This window comes from Ixodes scapularis, unplaced genomic scaffold (genome assembly GCF_016920785.2).
Source record: "Ixodes scapularis isolate PalLabHiFi unplaced genomic scaffold, ASM1692078v2 PGA_scaffold4__175_contigs__length_147842914, whole genome shotgun sequence".
Lineage (NCBI taxonomy): Eukaryota > Metazoa > Arthropoda > Arachnida > Ixodida > Ixodidae > Ixodes > Ixodes scapularis.
Genome location: NW_024609879.1, coordinates 44,792,983 through 44,813,995, shown reverse-complemented (window position 1 = coordinate 44,813,995; position 21,013 = coordinate 44,792,983). Strand labels below are relative to the sequence as shown.

At 43.0% G+C, this 21,013-nt stretch overlaps 1 protein-coding gene across 1 annotated transcript in view; it reads left to right on the top strand.

Moving 5' to 3' along the window:
* LOC8035679 (venom metalloproteinase antarease-like TtrivMP_A) overlaps positions 1 to 21,013 on the top strand; it is a 63,466-nt gene that overhangs the window by 1,574 nt on the left and 40,879 nt on the right. Inside the window, exons 2-6 of the mRNA XM_040214660.2 lie at positions 5,897 to 5,899; positions 11,353 to 11,525; positions 13,335 to 13,427; positions 15,356 to 15,482; positions 20,119 to 20,166. Of these exons, the coding sequence (XP_040070594.2) occupies positions 5,897 to 5,899; positions 11,353 to 11,525; positions 13,335 to 13,427; positions 15,356 to 15,482; positions 20,119 to 20,166 (444 nt within the window). The remainder of the gene's footprint in view (positions 1 to 5,896; positions 5,900 to 11,352; positions 11,526 to 13,334; positions 13,428 to 15,355; positions 15,483 to 20,118; positions 20,167 to 21,013) is intronic.

The window sequence follows — 21,013 nt, the reverse complement described above, 5'->3', positions numbered from 1 at the left end:
GGTGCGTTTTGAAGAGATCTAAAGATAGAAATGAAAAGACGAAAAACGTGCAGAAAAGTTGACATTCCATCTTGTTCCGCACTACTTCAGATACTCCGTCCGTCACACCCCTAAAATATTTCGGAGCCTTCGTATGAAAAAGAGAATTGATTCGCTTAAAAAAAGAAAAATAGCACGCTAAATATGCTCGTTAAAAACCCGGAAGTGTTTTAATAGGTACAAGTCGCGGTGAGTGCACAGGTAGCCTCTTCACTCACCGCTATTTGTACGTATGTCCATTTTAGTGTGATCTTGGGGGCCTTTCTACCAAGTCGGTCTTTCCTTGAGTTTACAGTCACTTGACCCACATTGCATTTGTTTCGATAACTGATGCCAGTAATGGAACGGTTTATACGTTTCACTCCCAATATATGAGCTGGCGCCGGGACTGCGCTGGTTACACGTACATTTCCCCCATTCTCAGCACACCAACTCATCTCTCACACATCGAGCCGCTGTGGGGTCGCTCCTGTCGAACATGCTTGTTCGCGAAGTCTGTGTTTGTGTATAGATCGAGTGCCTTTTAAATCTAGTGGCAATGCTTCCGACTGTGTGCTGGCTCTGCTTGTGTTACGCCAGCGCATAGAACGAATCAAGAAGAAAATTCCGAGTGGCCGTGAGTCGTCCATAACTCTAAACATACGTCGCTGGGAATATGATGAATACGTCCGGGTTCTCAGTTCGCGTAGTAAATGTCTAAGAAAACAAAAAAAAAAAAAAAAAAAAAGAAACCAACGAAACAACAACTGGTGGGCTCGAACAAGATTCACAATGGCTGACGTTTTAACAATGTGAGACCGCTCTGTAAAGTTCGGGCACAAATGACGTAGTCCTTCGCTGACGGGATGGCCAAGGAAGGAAGCAATATCGGCCTATACACCAACGGAGACAAGGGTAAGGCTCATCTCAACATGTTGGCCTTACACTCTAAGAAATGCGTGTGCGTCTACTTACCCGCAAAACACTCGAAGAGCCAATCACTGTGATCTACGGAATCAACTCGTCAAATGATGAGGCGGAATGTCTGTTTAGACATCAAAATTAAATCTGCGCTGTTGCATTACGCGATGCAAGTATGACGCTTTGGGCAATGCCACAGCGCAGGCTTCATTTTCAGATCTAAGTGGATGTTCCGCTTTATCATTCGACCCGCTGATTTCGTAGCTCGCAGAGATTGGCTCTTCGAGTATTTTCCGTATAAGTAAACGCTGCGTAACGTAAAGTAATAGTAATAATAACTTTCATTTTCCCATGCAGAGGGAAAGTTCATTAAAGCGAGCGCATCAAAACCAACAAGAGTCTGTGCGATGCCACCTTCCAATGAAGAAAATGGATACGTAGCTACAGCAAACATATACTGAGCAGAAAAAAAAGAAGGCTGGAAATGCAAACACAATTCCGTGTACCGTAGAACTTCTACGTATAACGTGAGGGTTTTCTACAAAAATGTACATAGACATCATATCAAGCAAAAATAATTTAAAGCAAAAATGATCTACCCGTTAAATATATGTTACTCTTCAATTCAAGGAATATCATAAAACATGAAACGTATGACAATAATAATAATAATATTAACAATTACACTACCACTGCTACTACTAATAATAATCAATCATACTGTCAAATAATCAATCAATCAACGAATCAGTGCTCATTATAGCGCGTAGAAAATGCCTATCGGTCTTTATGCTGACGCACTTAAAACACACACACGAAAAAAAACTCAAGTTCAAAGTAGGAACGCCTTCAAAATGTCCGACAGTAACACAAACATAATAGCATAATTAGGGGGCAGTTCAAGCTTAAAGACAGACATATAAACCCCAGAAAACAAAATGGCGTTCCATACAACTGAAGGGTAGTCCAGCTGTGACCTTAGTAATGAATGGATCAAAGAAAAAAAGAAAAAAGAATCCGAACGCGTTCTTAAATTTCTTCGCTATGCGAAATGGGCACCCAAAGTCCGCAGAGACGAGGAAACCCCCCTGTTCACATGACTGTCATATCTCAGAGTCGAATCAATCCTAACCCCAGGGTTCCTGACTTCACTTACTCATGACGGCTCACCATTGAAGCAGAGGCGGGTCCAGAACTCTCTTTTTTTTTGGGGGGGGGGGGGGGGGTGGACACTTTGCGAGAATACTATTCTCCCATTCTTTCTTATGCACCGGGGGGTCCACCAATGTCAAGTCGCCCTCCGAGACGGGGGAGGGGTCGTTATTGTTTGGGGGAGGGGGGGGGGGGGGGCTGCCGCCCACGTCGCCCCCCTTGGATCCGCCCCTGCATCAAAGCTATACGCGAAAATGGTATTTGGAGTCGTACGAAAATATCTCATTATTATGAGTTTCAAAGGGTTCAAGTGGAGGTCTTTGGCGGAGCAACATTTGTAAAACAAACATGCGTCTTCGTGAAGCGTAGTGCAATCTTTGAGTGTCCTAATTTCTTTATAAATGTTTATCTCGTCGGCGTAGGGCGAGAAAATAAGGAATTGGAAGTAACAATGGTGACGTCGTTTAAAAAAAAAATTAAGGCTTCAATCCAGGCTGTGAAAGTGGTTGGACAGCGAACTTGCGGAATCGCCTGCTACGATTGCCCACCGCGCTATAAACTTTTTTTTTTTTTTTTTTTTGCAAACGTTATTAGCTGGCTTTCCAGTCTTTGACGTTGTTTTGGAAGACCACAGAGCAGACGAAAAGACGACTGGAGGATTGGTGGCATCAGACACAATACAGCAGATGCTGAACTCACACGCAAGCTTGAGCACAATTAATCGACCCCACCTGTTATAAAGTATCATAAGCATAATCATCATCCCAAAGAACTTCCGTTTGAACAAAGGCCCCTTTAACACCGCTGCTTGAAATGTAAAAGAAACGTTTCACTACCAATTCTCCAGGTGAACGCCAAAAGAACGAAGGAGCGCGAGATCTGTTAAAATGTTTTGAATATTCTTGTAAACCAACCTGTCTCCTCCAAGATATGACAGTGTACAACCGAAGGACCCAGTTAAATCACCAACTTTGTTGCCCCTGTAGCATGTATGCTTTCTTGCACTGGTGACATAAGCAACCTCAGCAGCCTTTCAAAGACGGTGCGACCGGAAGTCGCCTTGGATGCAAGCGGCAGTTCATATTTGTAAACAGCAAAAGCATCTATACCAAATGATTGACGAAAGAAAAGTAAAACTACTGTACCAATACCTTTTTGTTACATATGAAAGACTTCGTACGCTGCCGTTTCCGCGGCAGCTTATGCAATTGCACTCTTTACCGAGAACCTCATCCGGGGAGCGCCACGTGCGTATTATCTATCACGTGGTTTAGACACTTGTTTTGTGGTTTTCTTATTGAAAGAAATGTAAAAACCACACGTAAGGCGCGCGCGAACGGTGATAAGGCGCGCGCGATGGTTGTCTTTTGACTATTTTATCTGTCGACGGACACGAAAAAACCCGTCCAGCGAGTCATATACACTTTCTCTGTAAAAAAGAAAAAAGAGAGAACCCATGACTAATCCCACAGGGAGACCAGAGCCTTCCTTATACTACGTGGATGCTATAGAAAGCTGACACGAACGAACGCCTGCTATTTGACGAATAACATATAATCAACTGTAACACCGACCCACTTACTCCGTAAGATGATAGATTTGATAGGAGGCTGGTGTGATTAACCACATTGCAGGCCTTTCTCAGGTCAGCTAAAAAATCCTTTAACTGACCTGTCACAGACGACTTGATATGCAGTAGACATAAAACTTGCAGGATTTGCATGCATCGTTCTTCCAGATTTGGTCATGTTGATTTGGAATGATAAAGTTGAGAAACTTGAACGACAGAAATTGATGCGGGACTTTTTCAGGGTTTCGAAAATGTAAGATAAGTAAAAGTGTTCGGTAGTGAAAACATCGCCCCTATTTCCTGACTTTGGGACAGGAAGCAGCCGAGGCGACCTTAAAATTTCTGGGAATATTCTAGGTTTCAAATAGTTCATAGCTATGGTACACAATATGGGTGTGAGTACTTGGTGATAAATTTAAGAAAGAAAAGAGGGTGTTCCACCATGTCCCGCAGACAGTGTAGCCTTCATTTTCTAACCCATTGCTAATCCATTCTGACCCAGATGTTATACGTAAGTTACGCAAAATTGGTTGCACGTTTTCTACAGACTATTATTATTCTTTGAAGGAATTTAATGTACGAGAGGCGATATGCATTGATGGTACATCTACTTTGAGCCCTGAAAGCAGTGTACACTGCGACTGGAAAGCTATGGCGAATAAACTTGGTTTCCTTCAACATGTGTCACAACCGACTCGTGGCTGTAACCTTCTTAATTTATTATTTTCTAACACTCCTGATATTGTCTTAAGGATGTGTTATACCTGGTATTCGTGACCACCACGCGATCGTTTTAAGCTTCCTTCTAGCTTTACTTATCGTTCTAAAATTATTGACTATCTAAAAGTTTTCTCTTTCGCGAAGTGAAATTATGCGAAACACTCCATTGGGCTGCAGAACTGTTTTTTTCTTCTTTTGAGTGTTTAAGCGATGACTTAAGTGTTATAGTATTATCGTTTTTATTTAGGTAAAAAAGTATTGGTCTAACTGACTCTTATGTACCAGGTATATTAAGCAGCAAGCTGAGAAAGAGGGAGAGGCCACTGATCACTGGCGATCTGATTCGTGTGATTCGTAGGTGATGGTAAGCGTACGCGCAGTAGTGCAGAAATCAATGGCCGTATAATTTCTTAAAACTAATGAATCTAGTTAACGCAGAGGTTAGGGCGAGTTGTTTGCTCATGATGTACAGGAGGAACAGTGCACCCGGGAAAGAGTCACTCGAGTTAACATACACACAAAAGAAAGAGACAACGCAGCGCTGACTGATAACTCTCGGCAGCGTTACTAAAACACTCATTTGGGAAACACGCCGTTGAAACCTGGGCCGCTGGCGTCCACCGAGACCGAGCTAAATACGACAACAGCGCTAAACTTTATGATTTGTCTGTACTGTGGTCAACTTGAGTTTTTAGAAAGCATGTTTTTGCGTAAAAACAAACGGAAAAGACTCTTTTTGTATGAAATTTATTGGAGTTTACTACAAAATGAAGGGCGGGTGATGTTTTTAAAGTCTTTAGTTTTCAAGGTTTTGCCGGCACAATTAATATTGTTTTTATACAACCATGCCTCAGTGGTGCTTTCAGGTAGCGCGTCCCGACCTAGGTGCATTTTAACTTAGGTAGCAAGACGCGGCGCGTCCGCTGGGGAGACATGGGTGGCACCCCTGTAACCTCCTCCGCTGTATCTGTTTTTTACGCCAAAGTGGCCGATTAAAGCCAAAATAGACGTAACGTGCAGTTCCTCGAGCGGCCGGTGCGAGAGAAATGGCCACTTTTTCAGAGCAATCTTTATGGCAGTTTCCCAAGTGAGTGGTTTAGTAACGATGACTGTGTCCGCCTGAGCTCATTCCGTTCTTCCCCAACTTGAGCACACGCGCCAACCGCGCGGGCTGACCGGCCTCAACAAAAATAAATATTGTTCTCAGTCGTTGTAGAGGGCCGGCGGGCGAACCGTCAAGGGGGAATCGCGCCTCTAACCTCCAGGCGGGGGCGACTGTGACAATGACTCTCGGGTATATTTACACTTTCACATCTTTTTCTATCTGTATTATAGGCTAGGGCCAGAGAGAATGATTGGTCTTTTTTTCCTTTCTTTCGATATGAAGCTAAATTTAAAGCTAACTAAATTGAAATCAATGTAAGGCTGGGTAGTCTAACTCTTTTTGTGACAAGGTTAAAGACATCTGCCGTTATGTTTTGCAATGTTTTCTGCCTCGATAATTTCTCTTGTGAGCTGGTTGTGGTGCTTTTCGAGCGTGGCGCAGTTACTCAGCAGCCCTGAGCAGCCACAGTCTTGACAGTGAATGCCTAAATGTCTAGAATTTTTGTTGGTGATTGTGTTTTTATGTTCACGAAGGCAATCGTTAAGGCACCTTCCTCCCTGGCCCTAGCCTCAAATACAAATAGAAGAAGAGGAGAAAGTGTAAATATACCCGAGAGTTATCAGTCAGCGCTGCGTTTTGGCGAATTCGGGTGGTCAATCGCCGGCGAGCCCTTGCCGAAGGCACTGGCAATCAAAAACGCGCCAGCGGTGCACCACGTGACCCTCTCCACCCGAATTCAAATCGCCGGCAACTGGCGTTTTTATTTGCCTGGGTCGCGCGTGAGTTTCGTTAACTTCTTCCTCGATTATTCTATCGTACAATGAACACGTTGTATGTGCTAACAATATAAATTCTGACTCCTCGAGATGTGCGTAAACCCAAGCGGCTTCACAATAGTTTTCGAATTATTAAGATTACCTCGGTCCGCACAGCTTGGGGATCTTAAATTATAAAGTAAAAGGAAAGACATAGTAATAAATCGGTGTGGGGCTGTCCGCACACGCGTCAAATTTTAGTATATTAGTGTTGGGATTTTCGAGAAACTGTCGCCATTTTGCAAGGGTCCCAAGGACCATTGTAAAATGCAAAACCCGGGGATCCTGGGTTCAATCCCCACCCCTGCCCGTTTCGATCCGGATGAGCATCGCACCGGCGTGCGATCGTGTATCACTACTGCCTGGTGCACGTTAAAGACCCCAGGCTAGCGGTTTGTACTGCACTGGCTAAATTTCTCATCTACAGCCGTTGAGGCAGACCAAGTTCTAGGCTGTAAAAGCAAACACACAACTCAATTTTTTTTCCCAAGGAGGCTTGCCAGCGTCGCTTTTCATATTTTGTTTATTGTTATTATTCTCAGTTTTTTCATTGCGCCCACCCCCCTTGAAAAATTGTGATGCGTATTCGAGTATCGAACTGCATCACTATGCATACATTTTTTTTCAGCGATGTAATAACGTGTTATCACGCAGTTGTAAAACAAAGTAATGTATAATGCAGCCCGTGTCTCAGAGCAAAGGAACCTTGCGCAGGCTGGACAAATTCTTCCAAAAATATTGGCTTGCTCTGAAACATAATTTATCTTTACCTTCGTTGTTTTCGCAATGTTGTTTAGGAGCACAAATGGGTATCTGTCTCGATGGCTTCAATTGCCACTCGAACCCGCTATTTGCCGCTTTCGGCAAGCATTGTTTCGTTTGCTTCCCTTTCCCCAAACGGATGTGACGATACCAGATACCGTCTGGCAGACAAGCTGCACGGCCTCTTGGAGCTCAGGCGAAAATTGTGCCGGTAAATTGCCGGCACATGCCTGAGCAGCACCACCACGCTGCTCCCTTTGTACATAATGAATCTAACGTCGCTAAATAAATTGAAATCGAACCATTATGAACGACAAAATTAATTTAATATCATAGTGATATCTACAAAAAACTTGATAGCATAGGTAAGATTGACTGTATAATTTCAGATTAAAAAAAAAAAGCGTTCGACACTGCAGACTACTGCAAAAACTGTGAGATTAAAATGTTGATACTGCTGTGGTTTACTGGATTAGGGATTCCTTAACTTTAAAAAAAAACAAAAAACAAAAAAACAGCACGTTTTAGTAAATTGCGCATGCTGGAGCCTGGCTTCTGTTACGTCTGGAGTGCCACAGGGGTCCTCCTAGGGTCGCTTTTTTACTTCTTATTTTTAATAATGATATTTGTTCTGAAGTTCAATCTTGAATGCGTCTGTTGGCGGACGATTGTGTATCGCATAGGATAGAGTATCTCGTGAACCGGATTCCACACAGCTTGCGAGTGACCTTAGTTGCGTAGATATATTGCCGCATGAATAATAAAATGTCTCTATACGTTAGCAAGTGCGTTCACGTAGGCTTTACCAAATATTGAAGAAATGATCTTTTCAGTATTTCTACGGGGAGCCAATAAGAACAGAATCAACACAAAAATACTTTTGTGTGATATTTTCTGAATACGGTTTATGATCAGCGCAAGTGAACAATGTAATTGAGAAGGCGGGCTGGCCACTTAGTTTTTTAGAGCGTTACCTCAAGCATGTTAGTAGCGAAGTTGAAGAAGCCGCGTATCGAGCATACGTTAGGCTGATTTCGGAAGATACTTGCCCTGTGCTGGATCACGTTTACCGTGTCAATGTACTTACCGCATTCAGTCTGTCGCTGCTCGGTTTGTCCTAGGGAGACAAGATAGCCTTGTGAGCACAACAAGAATAAAACAAGAGTTGGGCTAGGTTTCTTTAAAGGCGCGCCGTAGAGGTTTCCAACTAGAGCTTTTTATTTTATTTATCTTAAATATAGAGAAAGTCCTGCCTTATCATACGTACAACTGCCAACTTATACCTCACAAAAAAAAAGAAAAAAGAAAACGCGAACTGATTATTCTTTTAATGTTTCACCGTATGTCGACAGGACAAATGCTTTTAAACGCTCATGTGAAATAACGAAATTCGGATATTGAGATGATCATTTGGTGAGACAATCATTCCAAACAGAACAATAAAAAAATCAATATTTTTGTTTGCAAAGTACTGTCACGGGTTATAAGTTTATAATAGTTTCAAAGAGCGTACCAGTTAAGAAACGGGGTTCTAACTTCAAAAACCCTAAGAAGGAACTACAGCAAAACAAGAAAAACGTTTTTTTTAAAGGTAACACGTGATGCATTAACAGCATATATCTTGATAACTATTTGAGCATTTTATGTTCTAGAAGAAACGAAGATATCTCTGTAAAGACAATTAGTATTAAAATTTATATTTATTGTAATTGTGGCGTTTATAATAACAAAATTAAGATATATGAATGTATACTATGAGGAAGGTATTTAGAATGTACACTATAATAAAAACATGCAGGTGTTCTAAGCCTCGGCCTCTGACAACTCGCAAAACTTCCGAATTCGTCTCCAATCCTTCGAAACAACATAACCCCCCAAAAAAGCGGATATTTTTTTTAGCATTCACGAAATTTACGAGTACATATAATTTCTATTATTTTTATACGCCGTCGTTTTTTCCGATTTCAGCCTTTCTGGTTCAAAGAAACGCTTACAGACCTGCATGTCTGTTAAATCGGCACGTTTCGTTAACGTTGGAAAACCAGTGAAACAGTACGGTTCAATCCCATACGGGCTGCAGCTATACATTTTGATTGTGAATAGCGCCGTTTTGCATTCAGAAATGGCGGTTCGCGAGCCATGATCATGAGCAGTGCCGCTGTGCCTGCTCAGCAGGCGAATCGGGGAATCCTCGCTAGAACGCTTCCCGTTCCGGCCACGAGAAGGTGAGCGACGACCTGGAGACTCAAGTAAAAGAGAATTGGATTCCGGGTCCCGAACTTATATTGCGGCTTGGATTGGGCCGCGACAATGAAACTGTTGAGAACGAAAGCGGCGGAAACGTGGTTATTTGCGAAAGTGAAAGTTTGACGGCAACCTGTGAGCGGTGCGACATAGGGCAAGTGCGAACTCGCCGTTGTGAAAGTTGAGAACAAATTCAAGGGTCTTTCACCTTTGCTGGAACTCGAGTGCACAAATGTTACGTGCCCTTTCGAAGTTATTTCGACTGCGTAAACACCGCCTCGTGCTGCCGCCACCGGCCGTGAAATGTGCGACCCGGAACAATGGAGTGGAAGCGCCCACGACAACTTTGATGTCAACGTAAAGGCAGTGCTCGCTGCGCTCTTGATTGACGTCGTTTATGACCGTGAGGGCGCAACCTATGCGGCTCGAGACTTCTGGTCTGGAGGCCAAATAAACATTTGGGACTATATCATCTCCAAGTTTCATGTGGTTTGTGTAAGGACTTAGGTGTCTCGCATAAAGATAAACTTTGAAATACGTGTTTCTCAAATTGCTATGTTCGCCTGATTCCAGAGTTTGTGCACACACTTTATGCCTCTTGCAGTTGGCAAATAACATTTACACTTTACACAGTGGTTTCTGAGGATGTGCGACGTGTGAAAAACTTGCTATTTACGAGACAAATACTACCACTCTTTTAAAAATATACAAAATAATAAGTGAAATTTTGAAGATACGGACAGAAGCTTTTCATTTGTTTTTAAATATTTTTAGGTACTGCTGATTCAAATAGATATTTGCCCTGTGTAGTTTTTTTTGGGAAGAATATTATCTATTTAGGCTGCTCTATCTTTATAAATTGTAAAGCAATTCGTGCGCACAAGACGGGTGTATTTTGTGCATGTCATGCAGCACAGCTATCGAACGAGAGCAGCTATAAAAAACAGATTGCATAAATAAAAAGAAAAGCCAGATTTCTACTACTATGCAAATGTCCGAGCTCTAACCCCAATATTTAAAAGAAGTATGCCCGTGGAGCTTCTTCTCTATTGCAGTAGTTGGAGTGAAGCAGATTTTCAAAATAAGGTTATATTCTTTGCCTGGATGTTTGAGGAATGCCAAACTAATTCAATGTGGTGGAATTTCTTCACTGTTGAGTGGCAATGGGGATAGCGTTGCACAGTTGCTAGCGTTGGATTCTTGACATACAGCACATAGCTTGTAGGTTCTACGTGGCCCTGGAGCTGGTCATTCTAATCAACATTCCTTCAAAGACTTTTGAATTTTCAGGGATACCATATTTTGTAGGATTCAGTGGCCAGGGTGAATGTTACGCGTCTTTGTATTGTGGGCTTCCCCTTTTATGGGGGTACCGCTTAGAAACACAGAAGGTCCCTTGGGTCCGGATAAAGACGTGTTTATTTGACTTAGATGACACACGCTTGCCCGAAGGCCAACAATGTTGGAGATGACGGCGCTGTCTCTTTTGACAGGATCGCCAGTCGGAGTCCGCGCTGCCGCTATTGACAGTATCACGGAGGGGGAGGATCAGATATGGATATGAAGGCTCTGTCGAGCAGAGCCTCCCCCAGCGAGAGTCCCGCCCGTTGGATTAGGGCCGTCTTATATAGCCTGCGGGAATGGACGCGCCCGGGGTGGGTCGGATGTAGGTGGCTCCCCGGAGGGGCGGACGCGTCCAAGTCATGATCCCGAGGGGTGTGCCTTAGGCAAATCACCCGAGAAGGACGAGGGAAAGCCGCCCACCAGGGAATACGGCTTCGCCCTCGCATCCGGGACGCGCCCCCACGTGGCGACGTCCCACGGCCTGCCTGAGCTAGGCCTAGATAGGGATGCGGGGAACACCGTGGTTCCCACAGTATTCCTTCAATGCTTTCAATTAATCTTCTTCGTTATCTAATCTATCTGATTTCGTCACCTGCCGAGCCAGGTAAACATGCCCTTGAGGCTTATTCCGGCTGGCTATAGTATTTTGTGAAAAGGTTTATTCTGCCAATAAAGTTATGTTGTATATTCTTCACCTATAGGACCTTCGGCGGAACGCTTTGTTTATCCACGGCTGCTGCAAGCAAGGGGAGTGAATGGCGAGAAGTTGCTTCACATTCGAGATGGACTGACGCTTCACTTGGAGGAGACCTCTGTCTTGGCTGAGAACTTCATCCTCAGCGCATTTGAAAACGGCGATCAAATTGATACGCCGGTGAGTTTTCTTTAATTGCAACGGTAATGGTTTGGAAACAATTTGTAGCCTACTTTTTTGGAACACATTCTTCTACTCTAAAAGCATTCTCTTCGGACGCAATCTATTCTGAAGATATGAAAACTTTTGTCAGAAAATTGGTTTCCTCTGACAGCTCACCAGTATGCAGACACAAATATATTTTTCAAATTCAAATTCTCTCTTAGTAAGCTTGTCGTACCTTTGAACACATACCTTGCGTTCATCAAGATTTTAATTCAAATTTAAATTGTGTTTTATAGAGAAATAACTGCATACAAGCTATAAGTTCAAGGTCACGACGAATTCAACGCGCTCATCTGGTTGAGCGGGTAACATCTTTTGAAAAGAAAGCTGATGAAGTTCGTGAAGTAGCGCTTTTGGTGCTTCTTGATTTGCCCCGTTCGCTCGTAATATCGGTTGCGCGTTCATATAAGTTGAAATAAAACATAGTGCTGCTCTTTTTAACCGACGTGTTGCATAAAAAAACAGCAACTTTACAGCCGTCCTTGAAGCCGTCTTTTTGCTTTATGATATATAAATATATTTTCCTGTACAAATTTATTAACGTCTTTGTTTTTTGCGCTCACGAATAGCTGATGCCGTTTTGACGATGCAGAAACGGAGATTACAAATTAGTCAGAAGCAATCTTAATCAAAGTACACATCTAAGTTCTGTTTACACAAAATATAGTAAGGGAATTGACAAGCATTTTTTTTTTCGCGGTTGTACCACTTCCTATGTCAAGAAAAAGGAAACAATGTTTTTATTGATCTGAAGCCAATTGTTGGAATGGTCGCTAGTTTGCATTTGAGACGTGGATCCGGGATGCTTCACGCACAAGAAACGTTGTCCAGGTGGCGGCTGGCGATTCCCTTTAAATATTTTCCCCCTCTCCTTTATTATTAAAGAAGTCTGACTCACCTCTGCATCCTGGGTGACTGTACAGCGAGAAAAAGCGAGTTGACATTAATTTTTGGAGGCTCGACACCTATAAAAAGAAAGGCGGGAATGCGGCAAGATAGCACTTTTATAGAACGCGAAAATTACGTGTCATCGGAAACAAGGGCGTTGATTTTGTGATTCGAATCTTTCCAATCAGCTTTAAGATGGACTAAATAAATGTCAGGCGGTTCTTTCATCGCGGAAGAAAAATTCCGAGTTCTCAGAGGCTGAGAGCGCGCTGGAAATTAATGCCAAGATTCGGGATAAGACACGAAAATGTAAGCTTATACAATCAGCGGTATTTTATTTATTTATTTATTTATTAATACTGCCAGTCTCTTGCTGGCAAAGCAGGAGTGAATGATTGAAGTACAATTGGCATATTTCTCACTGAAACCAGATTGTCCGTTAGAAGCGATGTACATAAACAAGAACATTATGAATAAAAATGACTCCTAGCGGAACCCTCGGAGGCTACCTTGCGAACTTTCGTCGACCTTAGATTCGACGTTGGACCTTGAGGTCCGACTGTATCGGCGAAACTTCGACTTTTTGGAGAAGTTCGACGAAATTTGACTTCTTGGACAGTGTTGCTCGACTTCTACAGAAAACCGCTGCAAATTTGGGAAAGAGTTTATTTATGAATTATGTCATTTAATATTTTATGAAATGATTACAAAGGTGTTCACAGAATTTAAATTAAAACAAAAACGAGTTCAAATGCTTTAGTTAGTTAGTTCGGCGGGTCCGAGGCATTCCTAATTGTAATTATCGCAAAAATCAACTTACACTGGAGCAGTTTAAGGCAAGAGACAACGTTTGTCTCAAACCAATGTATTTTACAGATGAATGGAAGGGAGCTCGAAAAGAACGTGTACCGTGACCGAAACCAAGTGGCGGCAGTATCGGTCAAAGAAAAGGATGGAACGATCGAAGTGGTATGCGTTCTGACCTAAACGTTTTTTCCTTCAAATGCTTAAAAAGATAAAACTTCCGGCAGGAATAAACGTATCTACAGTGTGTTGCAGCATAAGATGACGAAGAGAAGTCCATCACATGAAGCTCTGTTCGTTTTATGAGTGATGGTTTCTTTCCTTCCACCCTTTCCAGTGTTCACTCTGATAATGTGGGAAGGAAGGAGGGCTTAAGAGGAGGAGCTTGTTTTGTGATTCTTAACATGCAACAAATTGTAGTCGAGGATATAATTTCAGATGGAATGTTTTGATATCGCAATGTGTGCTTGAATTGTCTCTAACCAGTTAGAAGTTTACCTGACGAGAGCTGCTAACGAATTCGGAGCTCAGCGTCTTGCCAACCCTACAAGTAGACATTTTTAAGCCTTTCAACGCTTTGTCGGCGTCAACAATTTTCTTGTGTTTAGAGACGTAGAAATAATAAATTAACCACCGAATAGATCGACGCGTCAGTTAGCCAGTCACTTGTGAGCCCACGCATTGCACCTTCATTTAGTTCTCGGTAGTTTCTTTTGCAACTGCACTAAAAGGTAAGCTTTTCGAAGAGAATAATGTGAGCACAGAGGCGCACAAATAAATAGATGCATAACTGATTGAGTGTTCACGTGGCATATGGAGCATATGAAGCAACTTAAGCGAATGATTTCTACAATACTAAAAGTAAATAACCCATACGACATACACCCATGCTATATTGCAATAAGTGTAAAAAAATTGAGAAAACAGCAAATTTTGCAAACGACAGGATGGCGGCTTGGTAGATTTATCTTTTAAGAGGAGAACCATGACCCATATTCGAAAATTTATTTTCTTTTGCGGGACTTTATAACGCGCTAATTAAAACTGTCTATACCTACGGCTGAATGCACCTAGGTTATATAGGAAAAAATATTGACCACGGCAGCACGACTGCGCAACCGAGGACTTTGAACGTGCTTCACGCCAGGAAAATACACATATACTTGGGGTTTAAACAGCCAACACATATTGGAGTTAGAAATGATTTCACTGCGTTTGAGCTTAAAGAGTTCACGCGCTGTCGAGCTGACCTGTGTCAAGTCCCTCGATTGCCGACCCCAAAACTTCTGTCCTGCTGATGAGATTGAGATTAGCGCTGCGTTATATTTTATTGTGTTTTTAGTCTACGATCAAGCTGAGACTATGTTTTTAAAGCAGATATTAGAAGGGTTAAGCCCAGTGTTGCCGAACTATTGTTACCGTTACCACCATGCGAGAGCCATGGGTCATTTACGTAACACGAACAAAACGTTAACGTCACCCTTCATCTCATGCAGGGATGATTAACAATTATTAAACAAAAACTTGCATATGAACAAACGGCGGGTAAAAACGCTTTGTGTGCGGAAATCGCCCAATTTGGTTTTGATATTTCGATAACGCTATCGTGATAAGGCTTTGCTTTAAGTATAACGTCTAGTTGTTACAATGGTGCTCGGAAGGTCGGCGAGGGCGGAACAACAGTGGCGATGTACGTATACTTGTTTCGGGAAGATCGGTCCTATCCTCGAGTGTAGTGATAACATTAGTGGGCATGAATTCGATTTTTACGTGGCAGCATGTGCTTTAGTTGTCGCCAGTAACTGTAAGTACTGCTGCTGACAGGGCTTCGACACCTGCGTGTGAAGTTTGCAAAGCCTCATGCCGTGTATGTTTTTCGGTTCTTTGACTGCCAGCTCGAAAAGCTGATAACTAGTCTCACTTAGCAACTGCATCCTGGCAGATTAAGGGGCCCCGTTCCAATAGTTCAAGTATCTATGCTATCATGTGCGAGCGTAAGAGTGGGCAGAAATTTGGATGTGACAAATTTAGACAACACAATTGAACGACCGTTAGTTCTGATCTAACTTATAACAATTTTCTCTTCTGTGTAGAGAGGAGCTGTGAGCCCCAAGTTAAGGATTGCTCCTTCGCCACTCATGGCTCGATCTGAAGATGGGCAGATTGCGCATGAATTATTCGAAATCGAGGAACGTGGGGATTTTAGGAGCGATTATATTGGTGAGAAAGTGTTGTTTAATTATTTTGGATTAACAAAAAACATTCCATCAAGAAACTTTTCATTAACGCTTTAGAAAGAGTTACAGGTCAACATTTTAATCCTTGACGTTATATTTGCGAATGCAGTGATGAATTCAGGAAAACATTCACTAGAGCTGTAAACAAATTATACAGCGTGAAGCAAAGCGATCGATGGATGTTTAAAGGGACCGAATAAAGCGGTTTCTGCACGTATCAAGCTAAGATTACGTACAAACGTGGCAGATGAACATGCATTGAGGTTATAAAAAATGCCTCTAAACTAACTTATTTGAGTAAAAGTAAGAAATCAAAACTTAAAATTTCTATCTACTACGTTCGTCTGCTGAAAAACCAAAGGCGGTCACGACGGACGCTTAAGACGATCTCGACAGCAGCAAACGACGTTTCAGAGCCGGAAGCGATTCGCACTTCGGCGCGAATTATCATTGTATGATTATTTTCTTCTACAAATAAGACATAAAAAAACGAGGATAAAACAAGAAAAACGAAACAGATGTCTTGTCTCGTTTTGTCAACACTCATATCTGGCTACATGTCGTTGTCTGTTTTGCACCACTTCGTACCCTCTGGATGTTTCCGTGTTTCTGTTCTTGTCTGCAACTTTTACCCCGGCTTTTTTTTTGGAGTGGAAGACATCTTCATGGTGCGATGAGGTTCCAACGAGCTAGTGAAGGTTGGTCTGTGGTACGGCGAGTGCCAAAGCACGAAAGAGGTCCACCGAAGCTTTCGGGCAGAGTTTCGGCGACGAAGTGCGGTCCACTGGGTGAGGCGCGCTAACGAGGGGGGAAACCTTTCAAACAAGTCACCGACAACAGTGGTGTCATCACCAAAGCTGCCACTGAAAAAGGCGGTACCTGTCGACGCGGAGAGCAGTGCCTCCATCTGCCGGCTGTTGCGTCAATCAGAAGCCTTTTTAGTAACAAACGGACACCGCAGGTACGCATTTCAAGTTTTTATTTTTAAAATTTTTTCTCTAGTAACTTATTTCGGTAAAATATTTATAACTTTAAAGCAAGGCCTTCGGCCACCTCTGTACACAATCTCAGCTCGATACGTTCAGAAACCAATTTATGTCGCCACTTTACACAGCCACCGATCTCTTTGTCTCACCTTGCATATATATACAATTTTTTTTTTTTTGCATTGAAGTAAAGGAAAGAGAGCTGGCGAAGAATTAGGCCAGGAGCGGGGCCCAATTTTCCATCACTCCCCTTAGGGACAGGGTGCATCTATGCGGTGCAGCCTGTTCCTAAGGGGAGGGGTGGTTCCTTAAATATTACGGAAGACGGGCCCTTTCCGACATTTCCAAGCTGAAATGACGTGCTACCTCACTGCCGTAACTCGGAACTAGCATGAGGCTTAAATAAGCAACAGCTGTCGTCTACCCTGTTAAGCGAATTTGAAACGAACAGCACACAGAGAGCTAGTCGAGGATTGATTAAAGACTTGAGTGTGTTGGTGATCTACATTGACTTAAAACGAAAGAAACACAAGAAAGCTGTGTCGTCTGTTTCGGCCTCTTGTGTGTTTCTTTCGTTTTAAGTCAATGAGGATTAATTCCATCGAAACTAGTGGCCGGGATGGTGTAATCAGTTATGGCGCCGCCCCGGATAGACAGGTTCGATCCCCGCTGCTGCCCAAATTTTCACCAGTTCTCTTTTCTTTTCTCTTCCCCTAATTTTAATGGAATAAATTGAATACTCAGTCTCTCAAATCTTCGTTCACTAAATGCAGGGTATTCCACGTAATTTGAGCCAAGGTTTAAAAATATTTTGGTGTATTTTAAGAAGATGAAACCAAACAAATAAGGTTGTCCAATGTTTGGAGCAAGTCAGGCTGTTTTTGTATTTTGTCCAATTAAGTGATTAACTATGATTGATCAATGAATTTTTGAAATATTCAAGCTAGAGCGAAAGTTCCAATATGAAAGTTGTAGAGCGTCCTCAAAAACATCCAATTTAGTGGTTTTAACAAGAAAACTCTAACATGTTTCGTTTTCCCGCCCCCCCCCCCCCCCAAAAAAAAATCCTGCCAAATTTATGAAGAAAAAAAAAAACACACGAAAAAGTTGCGAATTTTTTATCGGCACCCATTCAGCAGTGCTATGTAGAGCACGCAGGCCTAGTTCCTTCAAGCCACGGCTGAGAGCGCTGCAATACAAGGTGCACATCCAGAAAGTCACGTTTTTTATTTTTTTTTTCATAATTCGCAATTTTTTTCAAAGCACATAAAAAGGTGTTAAGGTGTCTAGATAAAAACCACTGAGTTGGATGTTTCTAGGGACCTTTAACAACTTTGTCATCGGAACGTTTGCTCGAAACTGAATATTTCAAAAGTTAATTATTATTTTAATAGCTAATTGGGCAAAATACGAACAGTTGCCTCACTTGCTCCAAACAACGAACAACCTCAATGGTTAGGTTTCGTCTTCCTAAAATGCACCAAAATATTTCTAAATCCTTGGCTCTAATTGTGTGAATGTGTCTGCGTGTGTGTACTAATTTTTTTCCCTAGTTTTTGCGACACGACATTTTAAAATTTTGGCACATCGCACACATCGCGACACTGTTAGAGCGAACACCACATCGGCGCATTTTCTCATTTTACTTCTAAATAGTATTAGCGAGTATGACATCTTATTGCTTACATTATAAAACTGATTGAGCTCTTTTCGTAGCAATAATAACTTGGATGACATCCCTTGGTTTCAAAGGGAAAACCTGGAAACACCGGAGATCGCTTGTTCGCGTTAACAGTGTCGCGCTCTGTACGTTGATAGTAGGAGATAAGGAAATTCAGGTTGGTTTTCGTCGATAGCGGGCAATAAATAAAGAGTAAGCGCCTTTGCAAAAAAAAAAAAAAAGACAGTGTGTTTATTTTCCCGCAAAAGACTCGGAGAGCCAAACACCGCACTCACGAAGGACGCTTGGCAAAGGACAATGCCGAAACATATGCTTAGACCAAAAAACGCGGTCCGAGTTGTGACGTAAAGCAATGCAAGCATGGTGTTTTGCATTGCTAAATGTCACAACTCAGAGTGCGTTTTTTGGTCTAAACATATGTCTTGGCATCGTGATTCGCCGAGCTGCCTCCGTAAGTTGCGGTGATTGGCTCTGCAAGTGTTGGGCGGGAAAGTAGACGCACTGGCTTTTTTTTTAGAGTGTATGTCACCAAGAGAAAGCCACCTTGCATTGTTGTTGTTGAGGTTATCTTTGTCCGAATGCTCATAAACAACCATAGTTTGAGTACCGCTTAGGCTATAACAGGGATGCAACGCGCTCTTGGAGAGCCAGCCGGTTGTCGCTGGTCCAACAAAACGGCTTCAGTCACTGACAGCTTAAGAAACCCGTCGCGTGCCGAGTAACGAGCATCTCATTAGCGCTCCGCGAGCATCTCATTACCGCTCCGGGAGCATCTCATTAGCGCTCCGCGAGCATCTCATTACCGCTCCGGGAGCATCTCATTAGCGCTCCACGAGCATCTCATTACCGCTCCGGGAACATCTCATTAGCGCTCCGCGAGCATCTCATTACCGCTCCGGGAGCATCTCATTAGCGCTCCGCGAGCATCTCATTACCGCTCCGGCAGCATCTCATTAGCGCTCCACGAGCATCTCATTACCGCTCCGGGAGCATCTCATTAGCGCTCCGCGAGCATCTCATTACCGCTCCGGCAGCATCTCATTAGCGCTCCGGCAGCATCTCATTACCGCTCCGGCAGCATCTCATTAGCGCTCCACGAGCATCTCATTACCGCTCCGGGAGCATCTCATTAGCGCTCCGCGAGCATCTCATTACCGCTCCGGCAGCATCTCATTAGCGCTCCACGAGCATCTCATTACCGCTCCGGGAGCATCTCATTAGCGCTCCGCGAGCATCTCATTACCGCTCCGGGAGCATCTCATTAGCGCTCCGCGAGCATCTCATTACCGCTCCGGGAGCATCTCATTAGCGCTCCACGAGCATCTCATTACCGCTCCGGGAGCATCTCATTAGCGCTCCGCGAGCATCTCATTAGCGATCTGCGAGCATCTCATTAGCGCTCCGAAGCCAATCTTTAGCTTTAGCCGAAAAAAAAAAAGCCAACGAACAATATCACGATGCGAAAATCATCACCATAATAGAACGCGCCCTTCATTAATCAAGTTGCTGGTGACTATACAGAAGGCTGCAGTGCAACACAATGCATTCATTCGAAAGACAACTCCCCAAATAGGCGCAAGAAATGCCAGAAAAAGTTATCCGACGAAGATCTACATGTTCTAACGCTTGAAATGTAGTTCCATATATTAGGTTTTTTATGCTTTAGATTCTCTAATGAATAATGTATTTCAGCAGTGATATTTTAAATTTGTTTAAAAGACACCATTAACTACAATGTTATTGTTCTCGATGACAGCAACGGATATCATATTTGAGTACGTGTTCTTTCGTGGTGCTTCAAAATATATTTCACTAACGTTTTATAGAATTGTTTTAGAACATGTTTGGCAACTCGAAAGAAAACAAATAGTAGGTCACAATTTCTGCATATTAAGACGTATTTAATTATCTTGTTGCGTTATTATGCTCTAACACTTCGTTGAACTTTGCAGTTCCACCTAATCTCAAGGTGCAAGAACGTGCTCTGGTTTTTCGGGACCGTAAGTACACAAACTAAAATTCGTGCGATTGTAGACGGTCACCTTGAGACTTCGAGTATAAAAGTGGGTAGAACAATCGCCCCTTTCCCGCGCTATCGTGGCAAAAGGCTTTAGTGACACAGATTGTGATGCAGCACCGAGCTAGATACTCAGCGCCTCCTCACAGTCTTTGACGCTTTCACATACACGAATAAGTAGAAGAAACGTCACTAACAGCTTCCGTATCTCGTTGTTTTCGAACTCTCTCTTGCACGAGAACACCGGCGTCGCGCTTTGAAGAAAGCTGACAAGCATTCTAATTATTTCCGCTCATCTCGAAAAACTGAATACGTCAGACCTGTAGTGCGCTTTCTTTCTGCTTGGTTGTCGCTTATTTTCGCGTGGTTTCTTTCGGGAAGCCCGGGGTTTGCTCTCTTAATGTCTGCTAGGAGTCGCTTAGGTTTGATCGCGTGACGGGACCCGCGGGAGTGTTCACACAGCCCCGTTTTGTTACGTTACGTTGCGTTACGGGAGCTTATACGTCTACTAACGACGAGAGTCAACGACACATCTGTACTTCTTTTGAAGTATAGCAACCAGTTTTAAGAGGAACTTTGCAAGCGTCATTCGAAGTACGGATATCCCGGTAATCCATGACGTAACGTAAAAATAAAAAAAAATAAAAAAAATAAGAAAGTGTAAGAAACGCGCAAGTGTGAACGGGCATTAACTGGGATGTAGTCGATCAAGAGTTGGATGCAAGGCAACGCAACGTCGGCTACCGATAGTATAAGCAAGGGCCCTAACAAAGCCTCAGTGCTGGAGTATCCGTAGCGCACTTACCGGGGCCCATAGCAGGGCACCGACC